This window comes from Balaenoptera borealis, assembly GCF_965194805.1.
Source record: "Balaenoptera borealis genome assembly, chromosome: 5".
NCBI classification, from domain to species: Eukaryota; Metazoa; Chordata; class Mammalia; order Artiodactyla; family Balaenopteridae; genus Balaenoptera; species Balaenoptera borealis.
Genome location: NC_138862.1, coordinates 12,765,711 through 12,788,960, shown reverse-complemented (window position 1 = coordinate 12,788,960; position 23,250 = coordinate 12,765,711). Strand labels below are relative to the sequence as shown.

The window sequence follows — 23,250 nt, the reverse complement described above, 5'->3', positions numbered from 1 at the left end:
CCACCCTCCACAAGCTGCTTGGAGACCCTGCCTCTTGCGGAGGTGGTGAGCATGTGAACAGAAGGAGTTTTCCAGCAACAAACCATTGCATTCACTCTACCCTGAAACTGTGTTGTCATCCCAGATATGCGCGAGCCTTTTCTCCTATCCTTTATCCTTGTTTATGACACTCGCCTCAGATAAGCGATCGAATTGTCTCTGGTCCACATTTGTTTTAAAAGTGCTTTTAGCAATCAGATTGGCAGCAAGCGGGGTGGGCAGGAAAAGAACAAGCAAATGGGATAAAATGGATGTCACTGAGAAGAATGATTTTAATCTGGGTTCTTAGGAGGCTCTGAAATTTATGGGTACGTCACACAAGTTCACTCAGTATTGCTTGACTCCTAGTTAATCTTCCATCCCAGCCTTTAGGCTGTAAAATGACTAATTCTCCATACTGCTGACAGCCGTTTTATCGACGTACCCCCGGGGTTAAGCCAACAGATCAAATGCTTACCCCACAGCCATTAAATATGTTACATGACAGCATCACTTTGTTTTCCTAGTGTCTTCAAATAATAAAATGAAATTGCTCATTCATTCGATTCCAATTTTATAAAGCTGCCTTTAAAAATCAGGTGTTAATTACCCTCACAGGGTGCCGTGGATTTCTGGTTTGTAATCCTGACATGTGAACTGGTTTTTAGAGGTTTTTTTTTTTTTTTTGAAATAAGTATAGAAGCAAAGGAAAAGCAAAGAACATCATAACTGAAGAACCCAATACTTTTGCTCATGGAGACCCCTTTCGCCCTGCCAGATACCCCTATCCTTTCTTTTTTTTTTTTGGGTAACAGCTTTATTGAGCGATAAATCACAAACTATGCAATTCACCCATTAATCATACAAATCAGTGATCTTAGTAGAGTCACAGAATTGTGCGACTCCCACCATAATTAATTTAACAACCTTCTCGTCACTCCCCCAAAGAAACCCTGGACCCTTTAGCAGTCACCTCCCGACCCACCCCTCACCCTGCAGTCCCACCCTAAGCAACCACCACTTTCTGTCTTTACTGATTTGCCTCTTCTGGACATTTCATATAAATGGAATCGGACAATATGTGGTTCTTTGTGACTGGCTTCTTGACCTAGTATATGTTTTCAGGGTTCATCTATTTGGAGTACGTGTCAGTACTTCATTCCTTTTTATGGCCCAATAATATTTTGTTACATCCCCAGCCTTTTCTATCCTGAGCTCAAACCGTTGTCCTCTGCAGTATTAAAGCTGTAATAGGCACAGTCAAGTGACTACATGATTGTATTCCCAAAATAATAGCACCCACACTCACATCCCAGGAAGCCTGGTTTGACTTGCTCTCCAGTCTATATTCTGGCTCCCATGGAAAGCAGCTCTGGGGAGCATGGAGCCCATTCTGGCTGAGTTTCCCCAAGATACCAGACGGATCACTCTGAAGTTCTAGTAAGTTCAGGCCTCTCCAGCTGAGCGTTGAAGGAAAGGCAGGACATTAACCTGCAAATAAGGTGGATTTTCTGGTGTGCATTCACAGGCGAGGCCAGAGCAGTTCCCAGGCTGGGGCTCCTCTTCGCTAAGAGAAGGTGGGCTTTCAGAGCCTGGGGGGTCACGTGTTCCAGTCCAAGCTTCCTCTCCCTCATTCACTCGTTCAGCACATTGTGGGCGTGTTTTAGTTAAAAAAGAAAAGGAGACGTTGTCCGTGTCCTCATGGAATTACCAGCTGGGGGAGAGAGATGGGCATTAAACAAATAACCAGAGAAATGTGTCGTTACCCACTGTGATAAATGATGCTTCTGACAAGGACAGGATGTCATGTGGAAGGATAACAGTGGAGGGGCCCTTTTAGCTGGTGGGAGGTGGGGGAACGGAGAAGTCTTCCAAAGAGAACTTTCCTCTGGGGTGAATTTGCCCCTGTCCCCTGAGGGGTGGGCAGGTGTGAGCTGGCAGATGCTGAGTGGGAGAGAGGAGGGCGGTGGGTGAGGAGGAAGGTAGATGAGGTGGCACGGGAGGGGCCAGGACCAGATCCCACAGGGTCCTGGGAGGAGGTGCCACTGGAGGGTTTTACGTAAGGGAGTCATTTGGTGATGATTAGACCCTTAGAGGACCACTCTGGCTGTAGGGTGGAGGGTGGGCTAGAGCGGGATGGAAGCAGAGACCAGTTAGAAGGCAGCAGGCAATGACTCGGACCCGAATGGCGCCAGAGGACGTGGTCAAAACTGGGTGGATTTGAGAGGTTTGGGAAAGTAGGAAGACATTCGAGGTGCTGGAGAGACCTGACCTATTTGGGAAAGATTGGGGTCCAGAGAAGGTGACAAGGGCGGGAAAGATTTGTCCCTTGTCACAGCGGGGTGGGGCAGAGGCTCTGGGAATGGATGGAGGGAGGGCTTGGGGTTCCAACCACATGGCCCCTGTCTTCTCAACCTTCTCAGAATAAGTGTGAGCTGAGGTGGTCCGCTGTGAGGACTGGGGGGAAGGGAGAGGGGTTTGAGGAGATGGGAGAAGGTCTGAAGTAAGGGCCGTGGGGACCAGAGGGCAGGCTGACTTCAGAAAGGGCGGTGGTGACGGTGTTGGGTGCGTTGAGAGCCCGGGGGGTTAGCGGTCAGCGTTCTGGGGGACCCTGGTCTGCCCGGTGGTGGGTCCCTCCCTCAGGACCAGCTGCTTGAGGGCCGGCACGGGAGAGAGGGCTCCTCCAGCCTCGCTGGGCAACAGGGAAGGGTCTGGATGAAGTCGAAGGATGGCACAGGGAGGCATCCAAGTGAGTCCGCTTGAGGATGGGAAGCCGAGGTCGGAGAGGGGGCTTTGCGTCTTGGTTTCGGGTGTGGGACCGTGGACAGTGGCCCCCTGTCGTCAGCGTGGTTCCCCAGGAGTTATCGCAAAGGGCGGTGGTGACTCTCAGTCAGAGGCAACTTAATGTTCCCAGCCCAGCCCCGACCGTCCAAGCAGACGCCTTTTAAGGCAACTGCTAACCACCTTCTAAGTGGCTGACATTTTAAAATTATTTCTCCCCCTGACAGATGGCCCTTCACTGTGAAACCTGAATCATTAAAACATGATTTGCAATGTCTGCATATTTTTTAGATTACCAAATGGGCATGAAAGGTTTTACATTTTAAAAAAATGAGTTCTACTGATGTGGGAGTTGATACAAAAACAGAGGATGTCAGAAATTAATTTCTAAGCGAATCTGTCTTACTTGGGACTCTCTGGATATGAATGAAGAAACCAAGTTGAGCTGGTTTAAGCTGAAAGGGGGTTGAGGTTGGGGAGGTACCCTGTGGCTAGAAGGCCATCTCCAGAAGCCAGGGCAGGAAAGCAAGGCCTCAGGGTGGGCTGAAGCTGGAGACTTCATGGCGATGGCAGCCATCCCTCACAGCTCTCTCTCTCTCCCTCTCTCTCCTTCTCTCTCTCCCTCTCTCTCTCCCTCCCTCTCTTCCTCTCTCTCTCCCTCTCCCTCTCTGTCTCTGTCTCTGTCTCTCCCTCCCTCCCTCTCTCTCTCTCTCTCCCTCCCTCTCTTCCTCTCTCTCTCCCTCTCTCTCTCTCTCTCTCTCTCTCCCTCCCTCTCTCCCTCTCTGTCTCTGTCTCTGTCTCTCCCTCCCTCCCTCTCTCTCTCTCCCTCCCTCTCTTCCTCTGTCTCTCCCTCTCTCTCTCTCTCTCTCTCTCTCCCTCCCTCTCTCTCTCTCTCTCCCTCCCTCTCCCTCCCTCCCTCTCCCTCCCTCCCTCTCTCTCCCCCTCCCCCTCCCTCCCTCTCTCTCTCCCCCTCCCCCTCCCTCCCCCTCCCTCCCTCCCTCTCTCTCTCCCCCTCCCCCTCCCCCTCCCTCTCCCTCCCTCTCCCTCCCTCTCCCTCCCTCTCTCCCCACCTCCCTCCCTCTCTCCCTCCCTCCCTCTCCCCCTCCCTCTCCCTCTCTCTCTCTCCCCCTCCCTCCCTCCCTCTCTCTCCCCCCCTCCCCTCTGCAGACAGCCCTCTGACCCTGGGCTGAATGCCATACAGCCATCCCCACAGCCCGAGTGATTCTTCTGTTAGATTTTTATGTTCGAACAATATGAAGACTGGCAATCTGGCAACTTAATTCCAAATTTCTAACAGAGAGCTATTTAATTGGCTGGGCTGGGGTCCAGTAGCCCCCTCCTTTGATCTGCCTTGGCCAGAGACCATGTGATGTGATTATAAACATGGCTGCTAGAGAGGGGCCCAGCCAGCCCCCTACTCAAATCAAGATGCTCTTACCTAAGAGGCTCATGGAAGATCCACCCCCATGGACGTCTGTTCCACCACCTGGCTTCTAACTGCAGTGTCCAACCGGGCTTTGCTGTTCTGCCCAGCAATCTTGCTGTGCCCACCCAGGAAATACCCAACCCCTTGGGTTGGGGGGAGGGTGCATCAGTGCTGTGAGCAATGTGGTCCCTGCCCTCACGAGCTATGTGGTTATTCCAGGCCCTGGTGACTTGGGGGACCAGGAGGGCTTCCCAGGGGAGTGGCGTCTGAGGCAAGTGAGACCAGGTGTGTAAGGAGTCAGCAAGGTGAAGGGCAGGCAAAGGCTGGGAAGTGAGCACAGGAGCAGGACAGAGGGACCTTGGGGGATGGGCGACTAAGGATTGGCTTGTACCTCAGGGCAGCAGGGAGCCTTGGAGGGTGTTCTCTGGGGACATAAGTCATTTGCATTTTGATAGGAACACTCCTCCCTATTTTATAGCTTCCTTTAATCCTGCCTTTCCCTCCCTCATTGCTCGTAGGCTGGGTGGAGAACTTCAGCATCTTGGTGTACCCTCAGGGGAATGATTCAGGCTGTGGGCCTTTTGCTTTTTGAACTGTAGGCAGTGCATCTGGCTGATGTCAAACCCCTCGGAGAGCGGAGCACTCGCCTTTGACTGGGCTGGGAGATGCATGGCTGGAGCTCTCTTCTTTAATGCGTGGCTAGACGAGGTCCTCGCTCTCAATTTTTATCCAGGTTTTATTATTAGCCGCATTTCTTGGACAGGATAGATTGCAGACTTTCCTCCTATTAGGAGGAGGCAGACCTGGAGAACGGCCCGCTCTCCCCTCATCCCCACGGGGAGGGCTTCTCGCTGGGTCCACAGCCACTGGTCCTTGAGGGTCACCAAGACAGAGGCACAGCCAGCATCCCCGCCCTGACAGTTCCTGAGAGGGACAGGAAACACGTGGGCCTCAGCCGGGGGCCTGCAGCTCCTCCCAGGAGATGGGTGCCAGGATTTGGGGGCAGGAGCGATGGTGGTACTGTAACCGAAAGTGGGGTCCGGCTGCTTGCTGCTTAAAAGCCAGTCAAGAGGCCAGGTTGGTGGAAAGGGAAGCGTGCTTTCTTTTGGATGCCGGCAACCTACGTGGGGCGGGAGGGAGGGGATGCCGGTCCAAAGGCCGACTCCCCCCACAAATGACAATCAGAGGGCAAGAGCTTTTATAGGCTGAAGGAGAGAGCTCCATGCAGAAACAGCACAGGCAGCTCTGACGGTCATCTTGAACTTGGTCATCGATGGTCTGACCAGCGTCATCTTGATTGTTTTAAGTACAATTAATCTTCACTTCCAGGGTCGGTTTGTTCCCATTTCCTTGAAGCCAATTCTCGGAATTATGACACCTTACGTCATGGCTACAGTCTGGTCATCACGTAGTTAACTTCTCCCGCCTGGCGGGGGTTTCAGTATCCATAAGACAGCTCACAGGATATGGCTCAGAATATCATCTATAGCCCTTGAGAAGGAACTAAAAGTCCTTGACTATGCTTAATGACTAAACTATTATTATTTGGTCTCCTTTGACTGTTTTCCTTTCTTTCTGCATTTTCTCACTTCTCTGATTAAACTTATTCTTTGCCTAAAGTTTTTCCACAGACAAAGGACAGGCAGAGGACACAGGGGACAAAGACCATAAGGTCCTGCTCTGTTTCAGTACCAGGGTTGTGTGTAAAAGGAATGGATGCCAGGATCTGGGGACAAGAGGGATGGTGGTACCAGAATTTGGGGTACCCCCCTCTGTAGGTGCTAGGATTGGGGAACAGGAAGAATAGAAGGTGCCAGAACTGGGGACAGGAGGAATAGGTGCTGCAGGTTTGGGACAGGCGGGATGGGGGGAGTGACAGGATTCGGAGGTGCTCATGCAATCTGGGTACCTATTGAGAGGGAGGAACAGTAAAGCAGAGATCTTTTTTGTCTCTGATGTGAAAAATTATTTGCGGCTCGAATTTCAACCTGTGGAGGCTTCTTTCTTAAAGTCTACCTGGATCCAGGCTTGACACGGATTTATTCAGGAAAAAAATTTTCAGGAAGGGGGCATGCCTAAATTTAGCGAACCTTTGGAGCCCATTAGAATCATCATCTCTGGTTTCACCTAACAGGCTTGAGAGGGACTATCTGAGTGGGAGTTGTTTTGCCATCTTTATAATCCTTTAAAACAATCCTTTATCCGATTCCCAAAGGCCGAACGTCCCAACATCACAGAAAAGAGTAAGGGCATATGTGAGTGAGACCAGGGGTTGAAGCTTCGCCCTTTGCTAGGTGATTGGTTCATCTCTGAGCCTCAGTTTTCCCATCTGCAGGAATGGGAATGACACGCATCTTCATGGGTCACTAAGAGGACTGCACGAGAGGCACTGTTTAAACGCTGAGCACGGGGTCCGGCACGTGGTGGGAGCTCCGTGAAAAGGGGTTTGCTGGCATTTTCACAAATGGACCTCAAGCAGAGAGGGACGGGTTTAGGGGTGGTAGTAAATGACACCCACTCCCTGTCCTCGTTCGGAATCAGTTTGAAACAGGAGATACGAGAATCTGACAGGTGTGTTGACACCTGTTGTTACCTTAAAGATCCTAAAAGATTCTCCCAGTACGAGAGCCATTTTCACATAGTAAATCAGCAAGTTCCCTGACGTGAGCCTACGGCATACACAGGCGATTTAATGTTTTATCCTGCAAAGCTCATTCCTCTCCAAGCAATTCCTCCTTCTCGCGCTGGAAAGCCCCTGGCATTTGTAGGGAGACCAGCCCTCCTCCGGCTGTATCTTGACTACAAGCCAAGAGGCAGACGTGGGAAAGAAGCACCACTCCTGCAGAGAGGACTTACTCCTGCCGGGGAATCAGGGCGCAGAAGTGATGGAGAGGTTGCTTATCAGAAAGCACCTGGGGCAGCACAGCCCAGCTGTCTGGGGCACTGCCGGCGTCCCAGGAGCAGCATTGTGCCTGCCCCTTGGTCGGCCACGGGGCATTCCTGGGGGAGGAGTGGACAGCTTCCACCGCCTCTGTCACCATCACTGTGCCGCCCTGGAAAATGACCCTCGCTGCTGATGGTCACAAAGGCGCCAGGGCCTCCTGCACGTGGAAAATTCACAATTTAGGAACGTCCTCTGGTTGTTGATCCTGGGACATCCCCAAAAGACTTCTGTTAAGCACTTTGAGAAAGGAAATGAGGTTTTCTTGCTGCTGAAGATGGCTTACCAGCTCTTTTCCAAAAAATCAGTGCAGTTCAACTTGCCCGGTTTGTATTGGCTTCACTTCTATTTCCTGTTGCCACTTCTCCCAGATACCAGCTGAGCCGAAGAACAAACAAAAATAGTTTTCTGCAGCAAAAACATTTGGTTTCCTCTCCCTTCTCCCAGCTGGCTGCAGTGCGCTGGGCCTTCAGAATTCTTGCTTTGCCCCCCTGCTCGGCTCCTGCTACCATCTCGTCCGCTTTGCCTGGAGGGTCTTGAGATCCGGATGGTTTATTCTCAGGGTCCGTTTGGAAGAATCTTTAACCATCTTCCAAAGGAGTCTATTTCACTGCCCTCTGTCTTCATCTTTCTGTCATCCTTTCTTATAATACTGAGAGCTGCATTCTAGCACAGAGACTTCTAATTCTCTGCAGGCTTATTAAGGAAGCAGTGAGTTAGAGAGGGTGAACAAAAAGTGGAATCGCAGCTGGGAGAGGTCAGTGATGGGTTTGGAGTTGGTTCCATTCATTTTGTTTCACTGTATCTCAGGGAAGTTGATGTTCAGAGTGAACAGCGTTATTGAGGTGTGATTTACATACCTTAAAATTCACCCGTTTTAAGTAAAAACAATCCAGTGATTTCTGGTAGATTGACAGAGATGTGCAGCCTTCACCACACTCCGATTTTAAAACATTTCCAAGATCCCCAAAGTTCTCTCACGCCCATTTGCGGTCAGTCCCCATCCCCACCCCTGTCCTCAGCAGCCACGAATTTACTTTCTGTCTCTATAAATTTACCTTTTTCTGGAGATTTCCTATGAATGGAATCATACCATATGTGGTCTTCTGTGTCTGGCTTCTTTCACTGAGCATAATGTTTTTGAGGTTCATCCGTGTCGTAGCAGGTGTCAGTGCAGTCGGTCCTCTGTATCTGTGGGTTGCACATCTGTGGATTCAACCAACCACAGACTGAAAATACTCGGGAAAAAAATTCCAGAATGTTCCAAAAAGCACAACTTGAATTTCCTGCACACTGACGATTATTTACATAGCATTTACATTGTATTTACAACTATTTACATAGCATTTACAGTGTATTAGGTATTGTAAGGAATCTAGAGATGATTTAAAGTACACGGGAGGATGTGCATAGGTTACATGCAAATCATATGCCATGTATATAAGGGACTTGAGTGTCTGGATTTTGGTATCCAAGGTGGGTCCTGGAACCAATCCCCCAAGGATACCGAAAGATGATTGTACTTCATTCCTTGTTATTGCTAAATATCATTCTATTGGATAGATATGCCATATCTTGTTTATTTGTTCTCCATGTTTTTTTTTTTAAATACTGCAAGATAGGCCTAAAGTTTAACCTTTCTGGGACATTTGATGATCACATGGGTACCGTTGGTGTATGTATGTGAGTGTATTGGACAAGCAGAGTGATTTATGTACTGATTTGAAAATTGATCTTTTTTTGTCTTATCTACATTGCATTTTAAAGTTGTATTATGTGTACAAAGTATTTAAAATATTTCTTTTTGGTTTTTAGTTCCCAAGAATATACTCACAGCGATCGATCCAGCCGTTGCTAATCTAAAACCTTCTGTGAAACAGAAAGACGGTGACTATGGTAAGGTTTATGGCTTACTACCAGCATTTCTCTTTAAGTAAAGGTGAACAGCCCCATGTGACAGCAGGTGGGTGCATACTGGTTAGGATGGAAGGTGTGTGAGCTGCCAGCTCTGAGAATGGCAGTGCTGTGGCAGATGGTTGCAAATGGTGACCAACATTTTGTGTTTTAAATTATAAGTAGGATAAATCCCCCTTCCATTCCCTCTCTTATTTCCTAAAAGAAAAATCACCTTGAAAAAAGATCTGCTCAGAAATAAATCTGGGGTTCCTGGATTATCCAATAAGCTCGTTGGAAAGAGGATCACATAGGGCAGTGGTCCCCAACCTTTTTTTGGCACCTGGGACCGATTTCGTGGAAGACAATTTTTCCACAGACCGGGGCTTGGGGGAGGATGGTTTCGGGATGATTCAAGCACATTGCATTTATTGCGCACTTTATTTCTATTATTATTACATTGTAATATATAATACAATAATTATACAACTCACCATAATGCTGACAGGAGGCGGAGCTCAGGCGGTAATGCAAGTGATGGGGAGCGGCTGTAAATACAGATGAAGCTTCACTTGCTCACCTCCGCTCACCTCCTGCTGTGCGGTCCAGTTCCTAACAGGCCACAGACTGATACCAGTCTGTGGCCCAGGGGGTGGGGACCTCTGCCATAGGGAACCTGGGTGGGCCACACCCAGGCTGGACCTGCGGGCCTCCATCCACATGTGCCCTTCTTCTTGAGGTTTTCACCGGACTTTTGTAAATAAGGGGATGAACGTTTTGGTTTTCTTATCAAATCTAGAATGGAGTTCAGACCCTTGGGGCTCTTGATAGAAATTACAGAGGCCCCCCAAGACAATCTATATAAGATATTGCACTTTGCAGGTTGAGAATTTGTCTTGTGTTACTTTAATTACATTTATGAAGTTTTTCCCCCTAAGAAAAAAACTAAAGTGTGCTTGTTATGGAGCACACAGGAAAGCACCAAGAAATAGAGCTCACCCTTAGTCTCAAAGCTTAGAGATAACTATTGTTAGTATCCTATGTTCTCCTAGTTCCAGCCCTCCAGCTCTCCACCAGGCTCTGCTTCTCCCAGCCTCTCCCAGCCCCTCTGCTCTTTCTAACAGGGCTCCCACCCAGATCCCATGAATATCCTGGTCCCCCTGGAGTGGAGGCCTGAGAGCCATGTCTGACATTCCCAGGGGTCCCCAGGGCCCTTAGGCTACCCCATCAGGGGCTCCCTAAGCTCCATCACAGCAACTTAACCAGGCGTCCGAAGCCAGATCTGCCCTGTATTTTGCTTCATTTCCAAAAAAGTAGCCCAACACAACCTACCTCCATAATTCCAGGCCTTCTTATCTGTGGTCAACAGAGCAGACAGCAGCTCTGTGGTTAAGTGGGACATTATTAAATCTCCCAGAGGCATGATGTATGCCATTGCCTTTAAAATGGGAAAATAAATGTGTTCCCTTCTGCAGTAGAGTAGATGAATGAAGTTGGAACCAACACATTTTAGAATTTCTGAATCCCTTTTATCACTTAATATTTTCAGAGACTGCTTACTAAATGCTCTTCCTGGCTTAGTCTTCCCCAATTTTGTCAGAGGCCCACTTATTGGATCTCTATGACTTTTTATTTATGATGGCAGTCCTGGATTAGGAAAAAACGCATACTGTGAACAGTTGTGATTAATCGGTCTTGCATTTTTTACGAAACAGGTATAAACTTTGACCCGAGGAAACCAAGAGTTCTGAGGAAAGATGGAATTATTGTCAGCCACTCCCTGGCAGCATTTGCTTACCTTCGAGGTAGGTCAGTGAATTAATAATGGATTTACTGTATTCTTACTCACAAATGCTCTGTTTAATTACAACACTTGGATGGCTAAAGAAAAAGGACTTTAAGTTTGACACAGCAACTGCCATCTTCTACAATCCAGAAACACAGAGGCCCGAATTTAGGTATGGTTGCCACTGGCAACCAACAAGAGAACCACATAGGGAAGTAGCAAAGGCTAAAGTCACACTATGTAGCAGTTGGGCTCCATGGGAATTTTCTGCTTTGCAAAGTAGGAAGCTGAGGAATGCATTTTCCAGCTCTAAAATTTGGGAAGGGCATAGGATTATTGAATTCCACCCTTGGCTGGAAGAAAATTGGGCTGAAAGATGACTTAGTGAACAAAACAGGTCATGCTCTGTGAAAGGAGAGCCCCTTTCTGAGTGACCAGCATTACTTCTCACGGTTCCAAGGTTTCCCTTGATAATCTTCCCCTTAAGGATCAATCAGACTCAGCCCTCCTTAATTAGCAGAGCCCAAATTGCTCATGGTGCATGCTACCTTTCCTCACCAGCCTCGCTGCTCACCTCTGGAGAGACCGTATTTTGGAATGTCAACTCTGCAACTTTCGACAATGCCTGCCTGACTCTGTTCAGAGAGCCAAAACCTCTGAAGACTTTTGTAAAATACATGGTAATACAATGCATTACAGCATTACTTACTCAAGACCTGCCAGAGCTGGGGCTGTTTGGAGTAAGCCTTCCTCAGAAGAAAATAAAGGCTTAAGGAAACATCTCAACACAGGAGATAGAACAGTCTTGGGACCTTCTTACCAATATCCTCCCTGTGTGGTGGTTGTGTGGTTGTTGAGGATCTTCTCTTTTCTAACCACCCTCCCATTTCTGTTTCTTGCTGTTCCGGACAATTGTCAAAGTTAAGAGATGTAAGGATTTTTATTGTTGAAAATATCACATATTTTCAAAGTCCCCGGAGAGCCCCTTGGAGGAAAGACATCATGAAAATCCTTCACACAGAGGAGGAACTAGGAGGCTGCTTATGTGATGCGGCCATTCTGGACCCTGTCAGTTCCTCTCAACAACTGTCTTGGTCAGCTCAGGCAACCATAACAAGATACCATGGGCCCGGTGGCTTAAACAACAGAACTGTATTTTCTTCCAGGCTGGAAGGCCATGATCAAGGGGCTGGCAGGCTTGGTTTCTGGTGAGGGCTCTCTTCACGGCTTGTAAACAACTGCCTTCCCCCTATGTCTTCACACAGCAGGGAGGGAAAGAGAGAGAGAGAGAGAGCTCTAGGTGTCTCTCTCTTTTTTTTTTAATTGAAGTATAGTTGATTTACAATGTTGTGTTAATTTCTGCTGTACAGCAAAGTGATTTAGTTCTACATATATATACATTCTTTTTCATATTCTTTTCCATTATGGTTTATCACAGGCTACTGAATATAGTTCCCTGTGCTATACAGTAGGACCTTGTTGTTTATCCATTCTATATATAATAGTTTGCATCTGCTAATCCCAAACTCCCAGTCCATCCCTCCCCCACCCTCCCTCACCCTTGGCAACTAAAAGTCTGTTCTCTATGCCTATGAGTCTGTTGCTGTTTCATAGATATGTTCATTTATGTCATATTTTAGGTTCCCCTTGGTGTCTCTCCTTATAAGGACACTAATCCTTTTGGATCAGGGCCCCACCCGTATGACCCCATTGAACTGTAATTACCTCCTTATAGGTTCTGTCTCCAAATATAGTCACATTCATTCAACACATGAATCTGGGGGGGACACAATACAGTCCATAGTAGTGACCCTGAGAGAGGGACTCTTATCCCCTATTCTGCACACAGGGAAGCCGAGGCTCAGAGGAGTTGAGCCAGGTGCCTGAGGACACCAAGTGGCTGGCGACAGGGCAGGATTCAGACTCAGCAGATATAAAACCTGCCCTCCAGCTTCTCCAAGAGAGACGTATGCCTTTCAGAATTTTGAAGGATGGACATGACTCATGACCTCGAGTGATCTAAATTAGATTGCCTCCATCCCTGTCTAACCTTTTACACACTCATCACTCCCAGAAGTTGTTGGAGAGATTTATTTGTTAAACACCCATCTCTCCACTAGACATTAACTATTTCAAGTACAGATGTTTGTCACCTTAGTCATTGTCATATCCTACTGCCTGGGACAGAGCTGGCACAGAGTAGATGCACAGTAAGTAGTTAATAAATGACCATATGAAGAGTCCTCCTCTGGTGTCATGAGCTATCCTGTACCTAATCATCACCCTGTATTCGCTGTTTGTAGGTATTCAATTTTTAAGGCATATAAGGACTTGGTGGGTTGTTATTTGGTTTTATAGAGGGGTGTTTAAGCACGTTCAACTCAGCAAGCCGCAACCAAGCCGAAATTTCATGTCAAAGAGAAAGAGGCTCTGAATGTGTGGTGTCATGTGTTAGTGAAATGAAGTTGCTATAGAAGTTCATTTGTCAAATCACAGAGGCTCACGAAGTCTTAGGGAAACAGGGACATCTGCACTTGCTGGTGCATTTCCTGGGCATGTCACTCTCTGGGTGGTCACTCTAGAGGTCCCCAGCCCACCTCGTCCTCCTCACGGGGCAGGCCAGCACACTGCAGTGAAGGGCAGGACGTCAGGCTGAGCTGTTTCAACACGAGCGTCACACATTGAGAGCGTCACCCTCATCGTCGTTAGAAAGCGGTGCCCCAGCCAACTCTCAGTGGCATCCTTATCCTTGTTGCAGGGATATGACCTGAAGGCTGGACTGGGGTCCCTGGGCACCCACCAAAGGGAGGAGACCCTCCTACAGGAGGGACTCCAACAGGAGCCGCCAAGAGTGAGCTGGGAAGATTCTGGCAAAATCAGCTAAATAGACAGTAGATTGAGCAAATCCAGAAGGACGTTTCCCCAGGTCAGGCTGTAGGTAGCTTTGCTGCATTAGTGCAGCCAAGTTCACATGGAGGACCAGCAGACCAGAACCCAGAATCAAGGGGCCTGTCCTGGGATGTTGAGACACAGAGGCTGGTGGAATGGACACAAGGATATCCAAGGGTCCCTGATGAACGATTTTGCTTTGGGCCATTTAAATGATCTGTGAGACATTTTCTTAGGAGTGTTAGAATTTACCCTCCTCTCAATAATATAGACCTACTCCTTGAATTCATTCTAGAATTTAGATCATGGGTCTGAAGAAACTCATAGAGAATTTTTGATATTAGGGAAATGGAAAGTGGTGCCTGTGTGTGTGTGTGTGTGTGTGTGTGTGTGTGTGTGTGTTTGTGTGTGTGTGTGTGTGTGTGTTGGAGGTTTGCAGAAGGCAGTTAGCTGGCTCAGCCGTCGTACCTCTGCAGATTGTTCTGAAGGAGACTTATTTAGACAGCCTGGTTCAGAACTTGATGTCCTCCATTCCACCTAGTTAGTGTTTTATTGAGTGCCCTAGTGGCCCAATATTTCAGCCCCCGCCTTGGGCTTGGGCCTGTGTGTGTCTTCGGCCTCTGGAAGCGCTCACTGTGGACTTGCGGGGTGCATGGGGTAACTGGGGCCGTGGGTGAGAAAGCAGTGCTTCTCCTGAGTTGGGAGGGCATCATTGTTTCATATGAAAGAAACTCCAGGCTATCAGGCAAACCCCCATTGAAATAGAAGTATCATAACACATTCCAAAGTTGAAGTTACACGATCCCCTGTCAGGGAGGACGATGGGAAATCAGCGCCACCTTGTCACATAGGTGTGGATTCTGAAGTGTTCCCACGGCCTCTAATCTTTGGTTCCATGACAGAAAGTTATTATCACGTCCCTAAGTGCTGTCAGACCAGGCCCAATACTCTTTGTGCTTTCACCTGACGGTAGCAGGGCCCCAAGGGGTGGAACCCTCGCCCCAGCCTCTCGGTGTCTTATTTGGACACAAATAAGTTTGAACTGGAGCTTGTGTTGGCTCCAGACCAGGGATCTAAGGGTCAAGGGGCCTTAAAGGCCACGGGCCACCATGGTGAGATTCCCGAGGGCTTGCTACCGCTGATGAAATTAAAGCCATTCACTTGAGCCTGTGATGAACTAAGACTAAAATGAGAATAAGACCAACAATAGCACAGTGTGAAGATTCTGTTTGACAAGGAGACTAATGCCTTTATTTTAACAGAACACATTCAGTATAATAGCCTAAAGTGGTCCAATTGATTTTAGAAAACAGGTGGTATCCCCTTAGTTTAAAGCCTGGGGCTTTGGAGAGAACCCTGGCCCGAGCTTGGGGTCCCAGCCAAGCAGCGGCTGTGGACGGATTAAATGGCTGTGACAGGAGGAGTTGAGCCAGCTCACCACCAGGGCTCCATCTAACTAAGATCTGGTGATTCTGTGACATCAGACTAGTTGGTTCAGGTGACTAGGAAGCCTTGTTTCCAACGGGCTTTCCAAGAGTTGCCATATTCTCCATCTTTGATTATTGGATCTTAGCAGACTTGGTGTAAACATGGCCTGAAGAGTGATCACTTGGCAGGAGGTACACCTGAGCCAAGAGGCACCTAGGGTCTGATGAGTGAGAAGTGCTCCTGGCAATAGAATCCAGACCCTCCCTCCCCGAGAGCAGAGGGAGAGAGGAAGAAAGGCAACTAGCATTATGGAGCCCCTGACCCACAGGGCACCAAGCCTAATGCCGTAGACCCACGACCCCTCCCTGCAAGCACTCAGCAGATAGCTGTGTCACCCCTGCTTTGGGCCAGGCACTGGGGATTTGGTGAAGAACAAGGCAGTTCAGTCCCAGTCCTCACGGAGCTTGCATTCTATGGTGGGGGGGTGGGGCGGGGAGGACAAAACACACTCAGCAACTTAGTGACATTCCAGAGGCTATGAGACCTAATGACAGGGGAGACCTGGTCCAGACTGGGGGTGGGGTCACGGAGGGCTGGATGAAGAAGGGAGAAAGAACATTCCAGGCAGAAGGAACAGCACGTGCAAAAGCACCAAGGTGCGAAGCCGTCTGGCCCCTGTGAGGGATGGAGAGAGGCCCGTGGGTGGGAAAGCAGAAAGCAGAGGGATGAGTCTTTGGAGTTGAACTTGGGGAGGGTAGTTCCATGGACCAGGTCCTAGCAAGCTTCGTAGGCAGTGGTCTGGGTTTGATTTTTACCTTACGGGAGGAGGGGGACCGTTTATAGGTTTTAAGTAGGGCAATGATGTGATCTGATGTGCATTTTTAAAAAGATTACAGTGGCCACAGTGGGGAAGATGGATGAGAGGGGCAAGAGAGGAGAGGGGAGACCAGCTGGGGTTGGGGAGGATGGAGAAGAGAAGTGTTATCATTCCTGTTTTTCAGATAAATTCACTAGATCAAAAGACACCTTAATGAAAGGAAAATACAAGCCACTTACCCAGAGATATTCACAATGTATATACTGTCTAATGATCAATATCAAGAATATATAGAAACTATAGATAGATAGAGATATATTTTATGTGTAAGAAGAAAAGCACACACAACCCCATTTAAAAGTGGGCACATGACATGAGACAGCATTTTGCGAAGAGGGACTAGGTAAGTATCTGAAGAGATGTATACGTAATTGGGGATCAGGGAAATACAAGTCAAGCCGTAGTGAGATACAATTTTATACTCATATGACTGGAAGAATGTTAGAAGCCTGTCCATACTCAGTGCTGGAGAAGATGAGGATTTGCAGGATTCCTCATGCATTGCAGCCACTTTGGAAACCGCGTTGGCAGTATTTCCCCAATTCACATGCCTTACAACTCATCCAATTGCCCTCCTAGGTCAGCACCCGAGACAGACACTTGCAGGTATTCACCAGGGACATTTACAGGAATGGTCACAGCTACAAAGCCCACATACAGAAACCTGGCAGCCCCCCAGATGCCCATCAGCAGGAGAGTGAGTGAATAAACCACAGTGTAGTCAAGATAGCGGAATAACATGCAGCAGTATACTGTTAAGTTAAAAACAAACACCAAACTCCCAACACTGTAACGTTACACCTTTTTCATAAAGTTTTTAGGAATACATAGAGATGTGATAAGCTATGTAAAAAGACAAGTGGAGGAGTAATGAGCATGGAATTCAGGTGGTAGCTACCTTGATGGGAGGAGGCTGGGGGGAGGGGAACCCACAGGTTAGACAGGGTTATTGTCAAGGCTCTAACTCCCACGTGGGGGGCTTATTCACAGCGCGGGTGCTGATTACAGAATTTCAAGTAATTCATTAAATAAATAAACATAAAGGAAGGCCACATATTGATGGATAAAGAGAATGTGTCATATCCTGAGGATTATGGTGAGTTTAATTCTGTCCACCTGGAGTCTTTAAAAAGAAGTAGAGATGGGAAAGGAGCGGGGGGCAGTAACTAGCCCATAGTTACCCACCTGTCTGGGGCAGAGCCAGACCTTGAATCCTCCTCGATCCTGGCCTGAGTACCTGATTCACCCATGAGACCACCGCTGGGAGTGATGGTCTCGTGGGCGAGGAGAGAAGGGGGCTCTGGGTGATCATTGTCTCCCAGAAGCTTGACCAGCGTGGAATCTTTCTGCCTGGAGCTGGCCCTGTCCTGAACCGGGATGGCTGGAAAAGGTTACAAGTGGATGGGACTCCATTCGCCCATCGGCAGCGCTCCGTACAGGCACTGCAGGAGGTGATGGCTACAGGCGTGGCTGTCAGTGGGCTCAAGGCTTACGCTTTCCCGGGAGGAGGAGGAGATGAGTTGTGCTGCACAGAAAGCCCGTATCCGAGTCCATGAGGACAGGAAGGGCTGGAGAGGACCGTGGCCAGGAGGCTTGGGAAGGGGGGGGGGGGGCGGAGGCAGCGGGGAGAGGAAAGGAGGATTCAAAGGAAAGGGAGGTGAGAGTGAAGCTGGGAGTGATGAGTCCACTCCCAGCAGAGGCTTTGATGTGCAGGGGGAGAAGGAGAAACGATTTGCCCCATCAGATCAGGGCCTCGGGTATTAGCATCATTTTGTGCTTTACGGTTTAATGACTGTGTCCCAAATGCCAGTCTCCCATTCCCTGTTCTACCACCACTCGCAGAAATGAACACGACACAAAGGATGTGTGTCTCTATCTGACCAAATCTTCAAAATACCTTGACCCTTAGGAAAAATATATCGTTATTAATAGCACTACAGACACAGCTCACTGCCCCTCCCCTGGCCAAAATCAGTTCTGCATTCAGACTTCTGTGTCTTAGAGAGAGTGATGAGATGGTGCTCGTAGGGGCGACGGCAACAAAGGACATTTGAGTCCAGTGACTTGAGCTGCGAGTGAAGGAAGCCGAATGGGGAAGTTGCATGTTTCAAGAAGATAACGTGTCCCACTTAGATCTCTCCCGTCAGATCACAGCGGCTGGATCCCTTGACTGTACATGAAACTTAACAACTGTCAAGTTCTGAACCTCCAGTCTGCACCTCTGGGGAAGGACCGAGGCAGTGAAGACAACAGTCATCATTATATTCAAGTCTAGTGAACGAGGAGGCCATGTGCCTTGGAGGAGGCTGGTTCCATCGAGACGTAGGAGCAAATGCCAGTGCACATCTCACAAGCTGCTCGCAGCTTAGGAGCTGGATTTCTGTCCTGGCTCCACCTAAAGAGGCCAGCTGAGCTCAGACAGTGGCTCCGCTACACCTCAGCTTGAGTCTCTGTATCAGTGATCCACAAAGTACGGCCCACGGGCTGATTTTGTAAATAAAGTTTTATTAGAACACAGCCACACCTGTATCAGCTTTCATGTTACAACAGCACAGCTGAGTAGTTGCAACACAGACTGTATGGCCCACAAAGACTTAAAATATGTACTATCTGACCTTTTGACAGAAGAGTCAGAAAAATCTGTCAACTCCCGACCTATATTATGAGGAAGTTAGCTGGATCATTACTTCCCAAAATGGCAGTGCTCACACCTCAAGGGGTACACAGCTGAAAAGTAATAGTCCTTTCCACTCAGGGTTAATGTAAGGATTAAACATATGTAAAGATTTAGACCAGGGTACATAGTACAAATTAGCATTATTTCTATTTCTATTGTACAGTCATTTGGAGGTTGAACTTTTACTACCAGAACTTTTATTTATATTTATTTTTTAATCTAAAAGAAATTAAGCTTTGTAACATTTACTATATTAGTACTTACATTCATATATATATTTTATATGTAAATTAATTTTTCAAAATTTACTACTATTAATAATAGCTAACAGTTTATTGAACATTTGTTACATGTCATTGAGTGTTCTGAGAGCTTCACAGGAATTAACTCTGACAGAAAGGGGCTTTTGGCTCCATTTTACAGGCGAAGGAACTGAGGCACAGAGAGGTGATGTAATTTGCCAAAAGTCACACTACTAGTGAATGACAGATCTGCATTTGGTCTCAGGAGGGCCCAGCTTCTCAGGTCCTTTGCTATGTATCCTCTTATAAACATACATATATTGACTATATATGCTCCAAACCTTTTTTTTTTTTTTATTAGTGGGGGTATATGATCAGTTAGGTGTGGATGGTCTCAGAGATGCTGTCCAGGACTGCATATATCTGCTTCTATGGGACTTTGGCCTGGTGAAGACTGACAGCCCTTCCATGTCCTGACGTGTTCTCTTTCCCATACAGCCCACCCTGAAAGAGCTGCCCTGCTGTTCGTGTCCAGTGTTTGCATTGGTCTGGCACTCACACTGTGTGCCTTGGTCATCAGAGTGTCCTGCACCAAGGACTTCCAGGAGCTGCAGCTGGCGAGGGAGCACCTGGTGCCAGGAAGCGACAAAGCCGAGGAGGACAGCCAGGATGAGGAGGGGGAGGAGGACTCCTCTGACTCCGATTTTCCAGGGGAACTGTCGGAGTTTCGTAGGACTACATATCCTGTCTGCAGTTCCATAGAGGCTGCAGAGCTGGCAGAAAGGATTGAGCGCAGGGAGCAAATCATCCAGGAAATATGGATGAACAGTGGTTTGGACACTTCACTCCCAAGAAACATGGGCCAGTTCTACTGAAAACCAGATGCATCTTGATGTGATCACACTTTCTGAAGAGGGAAGGGTTGAAAATGCCCCTCCAGTTCTGTTTCACTCGTACCTTCTATGAAGGAGAATTTGTCATGTCGTCCAATACTGGGGAAGCCAGAAAGCTCTTAAAGGGACATTTCAAACTGTTTACAGCACATTTCAAAATAAATATGGAGGGAAGAAGTCTTGGTTTTCTGTATTTATTTAAATTCATGTCTATATTCTAACAGAACTAGAGTTCACATTTATTGAGCACTTATAATGCCAGGCACTGTTCTAGCTGCTTTTCATGTATTAAGTCATTTAATGCTCACGACAACTTTGTGAGATGGTGCTGTCATTATCGTTTTACAGATGGGTAAACAGAAGATCCCTATCTATCCGTAAAAGAATTATACTAATATTCACAATGGCAAGCGTGAGTTCAGTCACTCCATGTTCACTGGTGGTAGACTTTAATCACTAACATAATTTGTTTAGAGAAGGGATTGGCAAAGTTTGTTTTTTTTTTTTAAGGGAAAGATAATAAATATTTTAGGCATCGTAGGTCAGATAGGTCTGCCACAACTACTCACCTCTGACACTGGAGCTCAAAAGCAGCCACAGCTAATAGGTAATGAATGAACATGGCTGTGTTTCAATAAAACTTTATTTGTGGAAACTGCAATCTGAAATTAACTTTCGTATGTCACATATTTCTCTTTTTTTAATCAATTATTTTAAAATGTAAAAGCCATTCTTAGCTCATGGGCTGCCCAGTAGCCTACAGGCAGTAGACCGGATTTGGCCTGCCTCTTGATTTTGTAAATAAACTATGGTTTATAACGCCTAAAACATTTACTCTTGCAGGAAAAGCTTGCTGACCCCTGACTTAGATTAAAACTACAGAGTTTCTAGTGGTAAAAAACAGTCGACCAGATTCCCCAGCAGCCTGTGGGCAAGGATCAAGTAGAGCTACCTTTCAAATTATTGCAAAAAAATAGGTCCTACCATATTAGGGGGAGGGGCAGGTGAAGAAGTAAAAGAAAAAGAAGTTAAGGAAACAGATTCCTGGTGGGAGAACTGGTGATGGTTTCTTTTAGAAGGCCCCCCCTGGTGGACAGGAGGCTTATAGCTGTGGAGTAGAATAAGAAAAGAATTTTTTTCTCTTTCTTGTCCTAGGGGACTTAGAGCATTAAAATGATGGTGTCGGCTACGAATGAGGTCTCCCTCATCATCAGCCCTGCAAGCAGGCATATGTAGATGAGGAAGCTGAAGGCTGACAGTATTGGGGCCAAGTCACACGGTACAAAGTGCTGGAGCTGGCTCAGTTGTAAGGTGATCAGGAAATACTAGCTGTTCCCTCAGGAACCCCAGGAATGACAGGTAGGACAGAAGGCATTTCTCTTTCAGTCCCCAGATGCTGAGGGCGAAGGGCCCATCTGAGGAATCCAGAGGAGGGGGTGGTGTGGAGGGAGGGGCCTGTCTCTCATCAACTAGCCCAGCTGCCTGGAGGGCGGAGGGGCTGCAGTTTTGTTAGTTTTTTAAAATTCAGTTTGTCTTAGTTCATTCATTCTGCTATAACGAGAACACCATAGACTGAGTGGCTTATAAACCACAGAAATTTATTTCTCACGGTTTTGGAGGCTGGAAGTCCAAGATCAAGGGGCCAGGGTCTGGTGAGAGCCTGGCTTCCTGGCTCATAGCCGGCCATCTTGCTGGGTCCCCACGTGGCAGAAAGGCCGGGAGCTCTCTGGGGTCTCCTTTATAAGGGCACTAATCTTATCCAAGGAGGCTCTGCCCTCGTGACCTGATCACCTCCCAAAGGCCCCACCTCCAAATACAATGGGCGTTAGGATTTACTATGAGTTTGGGGGGAACACAAACATTTGGTCTACACCAGAGTTGAAATTCACATGAAGTAAGATTAACCATTTTAAAGCACACAATTCAGTGGCTTTTAGTACATTCACAGTGTCATGGGACCACCACTTCTATCTAGTTCCAAAACATTTTCAACATCAGAAAATAAAACCCCCTACCCATTAAGCAGTCACTCCCCCATTCCCCCTTCCCTCCAGCCCCTGGCAACTACCTCTCTGCTTTCTGTCTCTACGCATTCACTTATTCTGGATAGTTCATATAAAGGGAATCACACATATAAATGTAATCTTTTGTCACTGGCTTCTTTCATGTAGCATAATGTCCTCAAGGTCATCCATGTTGTAGCATCAATCAGTACTTTCTTCCTTTTTATGGCTGAATAATATTCCACTATATGTATAGGCCACATTGAGTTCATTAATTCATCCATTGGTAGACATCTGGGTTGCTTCCACTTTAGGCTGCTGTGAATAGTGCTGCTGTAAACATTCATGTGTGGGTTTTTTTTCTTTTTTATGTTTTGGCCACACTGCGCAGCATGTGGGATCTTAGTTCCCTGACTAGGAATCGAACCTGTGCCCCCTACATTGGCAGCACAGAGTCTTAACCACTGGACCACCAGGATAGTCCCTCGTGTGGTATTTTAACAGCAGCGAAACTACACATAAAATGGCAACCGCAGATAAAGTTGATGAGATACCTCGTGGATTCCATTCAACAGAGGGAAGAGGGAGTGAAGGTGAGTCAGAGTGAAACCCCCTCTCTCACCCCCGCTTCTGCCAATTTCAGAGTGTGCTTCGCTTACACTTACCTGCGAAGGTGGGAGAGTAGAGACTGGTCCAGAGAGGTGCCATACGGACAGGCTGGGGTCGTGTGGGCAGAGCTGAAATGCCTCAGCACCTCCAGGAACCCCGAGTCCTCCATCTATAATGTAGGGAATTGGGAGAAGTTGACAGGGCAAAGATGACTCGCCTTCAATCTGTCATTAGAGATAAATCTGTTGTAGGTCATAGCAGAGAATGAACATATGGCTCCACTGTCTAACTTCTTCATGAGGATTTTGTTCTCATCAAAGAGAATCCTTGTCCTTTTATTTCCTGAGCTCAGCAAGAAGCACTTTGAAACTGTCTCAGGTCCCAGAACAGCCTCCGCCACGGTCTCTGGTTCTAATCCCCAAGCAGCATCTTCTTTGGCTCCATGAACATAACCGCTGTCCTTCTGATGACCTTGTGGCGCTAAAGAGAACAGGCCAGCTGAAGGTTTTCACTTTTCCAGTTGGAGGAAGAGCTGTGCCCACACTGACCTCAGTCTCAAAGCTCTTGTTGAATGCCACGAAGGGTCTCCCCTTATCTGCGTCTCCCCCCAACACCCACCCACGTGCACAGTCCTCCCAGGAACCCCGAGGAGGCAGCTGGAAGACAGGCCGCCCAAAGCGAGGGGCAGTCTTTGGCCTGAGCAAAAGCAACGAGTTGTTTATTTGCATTTTCTGAGCCCAAGAGAAGAATGCCACGTTCTTCTCATGGAAGGAGCCTGAGCGGTCCT

The 23,250-nt window shown here is 47.6% G+C and overlaps 1 protein-coding gene and 1 long non-coding RNA gene across 10 annotated transcripts in view; one reads left to right on the top strand and one right to left on the bottom strand.

Annotated features, from left to right (window-relative positions):
* Positions 1-20,028, top strand: part of EVA1C (eva-1 homolog C) — an 84,012-nt gene extending 63,984 nt beyond the window's left edge. For 4 of the 9 annotated variants that reach the window (XM_082395074.1, XM_082395077.1, XM_082395070.1 and 1 more), the window contains 4 exons: positions 8,982-9,062; positions 10,775-10,868; positions 11,407-11,525; positions 19,457-20,028. In XM_082395074.1, the coding sequence (XP_082251200.1) occupies positions 8,982-9,062; positions 10,775-10,868; positions 11,407-11,525; positions 19,457-19,833 (671 nt within the window). In that variant the 3' untranslated portion in view covers positions 19,834-20,028. The remainder of the gene's footprint in view (positions 1-8,981; positions 9,063-10,774; positions 10,869-11,406; positions 11,526-19,456) is intronic. The other 5 variants (XM_082395076.1, XM_082395078.1, XM_082395073.1 and 2 more) reach the window with 2 other exon arrangements.
* Positions 809-8,975, bottom strand: LOC309630203. The gene is made up of 2 exons (XR_014245530.1): positions 4,238-8,975; positions 809-1,732 (listed from the first exon to the last, which is right to left on the bottom strand). It is a non-coding gene; the product is annotated as an uncharacterized lncRNA (long non-coding RNA).
* Positions 20,029-23,250: the final 3,222 nt, after the last annotated feature.